Genomic DNA, 2,918 nt, shown 5'->3' with positions numbered 1-2,918 from the left:
CCGCACGAGTACATGCTAGCGATTACTCATGATGGCTTTGTACGGCATCAAGGGTGATTCTTTCCTTCGAGAGCATTTCCAATTATAATGTGAAGCGAGGGATGAACAACCAGCCCTCACCGCGTCATACGTTAGAGTGAACTCAAAATTGAAGGTGTACGGTGAGACGTGGAGTCATAGATCCATACAATGGAATGACGAGCGCCATATTTCGCCATTAGCTGAAGCATTGTCACCCATGATACGCGAAGTAAGTTGGGTAGTGCACCAGCTGTTGTTTTCACTTAAAATAAATGAAAGGCATGCAAGCGAATATGCTAGCGAATACTCGTGAAGCTTTACACGTTGCACGATGCCCCTCCATAGCTAGAGGCAAGAATTTGGGGTGAATAAAACTCTCGAATTTCGTCATTAAAAATGACCCATTTCGGGATAAAAAATGGGAAATGGCTCTAAATTTCGGTGTTTAAAAAATATTGACTCATCCAAGATTTCTCAGCCGCCATTTGGTGATACCTTGCATTCACTATATTTATGGCTGTTCTGGAGAAAATTTATTTGCATTTTAATGTATTTACAACAGTTAATAATAATATATTTATTTTACTCTTGGAATGTACATGCATGGTTTTGTCTATAACATACAGAAATGGTTACATAGGTATAACGTAGACATAGGGTTACAATGATTGAGGTACATGCACAAAAATACAGTATTTATTTATTCATCTGAATATTTTGCAGTACAATTAATCTCCAAATGTCAAAGATAACATAAGTTCAACATTTTCTGGTGTCAAAGTTGTTCTACGGTCACTTACAATATTTGTATACGCTGAAAATCCACGTTCACTGTCCACATTAGACACTGGTACCGACAGTGATTTAACACTTGCATGTACAAACTCAGCATGATCTTTTTTTAAGTTGAGTAATTCTGACATGAGGTCAAATTCAGATCCATTAGAGAGTGCTTTCGTGAGTGCACTTTTAACAGCAGCATGGCCCTCAAGAACCACTTGTGAAGATAGTGCTGCCATTAATGGTAGATGCTTTGAGGCCCTGATAATATCATTATTTGTAGTGGATCTCATGAATCTTTCATCAAAAAGTTGGCCAATAGAATGAAGAAATCCCTTGGCAGTATCTCCATGACTGTAACTGTGAAAGCTTGATTTTTGCCTTCGTAGCTGTATTAGTTAATGCTGCTGTCAGCACAGGTGCAAGTTTTTTTGGGAGATTTTTTATTAGACCAGATGTGTCATTCCCAAAACTACCATCACTTATAATTTTTAGACTATTTCCTATGTCTATTAATTGGCTTTGTAGTTTGTATGAATAAGGATATGCACCCTCAAGGCATTCTAGCAGCTTCACAATCGGTTGACAATGTTCAGCAACAAATGCTGCTTGGCACTGTATAATAGCAACCTCTTCTTCGGTCAGGCTACTTAACCAATGTACAACACTTCCTCCCTCCCCCACCAATGAGAAAAATTCTCGGATATCTGAGAGATACTCATTAACATAAATGACAGCCTTGTGCCAAGAATTCCAGCGAGTAGCTACAGGAGATGGAAAAAGCTTAGCTTTCTTTTCAACCTCTGAATACTTCTGCTGTAAGAAAGCAAGGTATGCATGTTTTCTTTTTCTCGTATTCAGAAATGCACTTTTCACTTGCAGTATACACTCATTTAACTCTTTTAAATTAATCTGAAAAATATTACTCACTAAATTAAGTTTGTGTGCCCAGCATTGTACGTGCACCAGGGACTTACCAAACAGGACTTTCAGCCTGTCAACACACTTTTTCATATATGCAGCAGAATCAGTAACGATACAAGAAACATTTGTTAAAGAAATTTCCAACTTGCACATCATCCATTATTGCCCGACCACATTCAGTAGCATTAGCATTGGATAAAATCTTTGCCCCCCCGACATACAATTTGGAGCTGTCACTACATTCTAGGATTTTAATTAAAACTAGAAAAACACACTGCCCTTTTCTATCTGTTGTTTCATCACAGAGAATTGAAACTTGTTGGTCTTTTACTTTTTGTCTCATAAATGCCTCCTCTTCTTCTCGGACTTGAGGGATGTAAGTCTTCCGCATCATATCAGCTGAAGGCAAATCTCCAGCACCTGAAAAAAATACGAAATATTAAATGCAACACAAAATTTCCATGTTATCTGGCCCAGCCCAGTACATAGTATCTTTTGAATAGAGAAACACCATATTGTCAGAGTTACAGATAGTATACATAATTTTAAGTATAGCAAGGTTAAGTTTAGAAGTTAAAGCAAGCCATATCCAAAGGTTATATGGAAAAAGATCAATATAACTAGCTAAAAATATAGAGAAAAATTAAATAGTTGCTCACCTGGGATGTATTCACTCATCCACGATCGCAGACTGAGGTTATCTACTTTTTCTATTGGAATATTGGCTTCCAAAAATGCTTTACAGGTGGCCATAACGAAATAATTTTTTTCTACTCTTGCCATTTTAGAACTTTGGTAGGTTTCTTGGAGTGAAGCTTGCCGTTTCACTGATTGACCCTTCTCCTTCGCTTCTTCTTTGAATTTCTTATGTCCTGCACCCTCACAGTGCTTAGCACAGGTATCTTTACGTGCCCATTCAATTCGGCAGTTGCAGTATTTGCACATTAATATGTTCTTCTGTTTATCAAAAACATAGAAACCTTCACTGCGAAACTGATTTTCGCGGTCAAACACAGTTACTGCTTTCGGCATTTTCCTTAGGTCAATTTACGCAATGTAGGGATGTCTCAAGCTGAGTTCACATGGGAGTGGAATATACGGAACAGACTGCTAGTGGAAAAGCATCTAGCCAATCACAATCCATTCCTTCTATTCCACTCCCGGCTTCCGCGGGGACTACAATGTAATGAACT

General features: G+C 38.1%; 1 protein-coding gene across 1 annotated transcript; it reads right to left on the bottom strand.

Annotated features, from left to right (window-relative positions):
• Positions 1-1,802: 1,802 nt before the first annotated feature.
• On the bottom strand, positions 1,803-2,662 carry LOC124170212. The gene is made up of 2 exons (XM_046548911.1): positions 2,385-2,662; positions 1,803-2,145 (listed from the first exon to the last, which is right to left on the bottom strand). Exons 1-2 carry the CDS (start codon positions 2,506-2,508, stop codon positions 1,829-1,831), a joined length of 441 nt encoding a protein of 146 aa, XP_046404867.1. The 5' UTR covers positions 2,509-2,662; the 3' UTR covers positions 1,803-1,828.
• Positions 2,663-2,918: the final 256 nt, after the last annotated feature.

Source organism: Ischnura elegans, chromosome 13 (assembly GCF_921293095.1).
Source record: "Ischnura elegans chromosome 13, ioIscEleg1.1, whole genome shotgun sequence".
Lineage (NCBI taxonomy): Eukaryota > Metazoa > Arthropoda > Insecta > Odonata > Coenagrionidae > Ischnura > Ischnura elegans.
The sequence above is the reverse complement of the archived record's forward strand: the minus strand, read 5'-3'. Positions and strand labels throughout refer to the sequence as shown.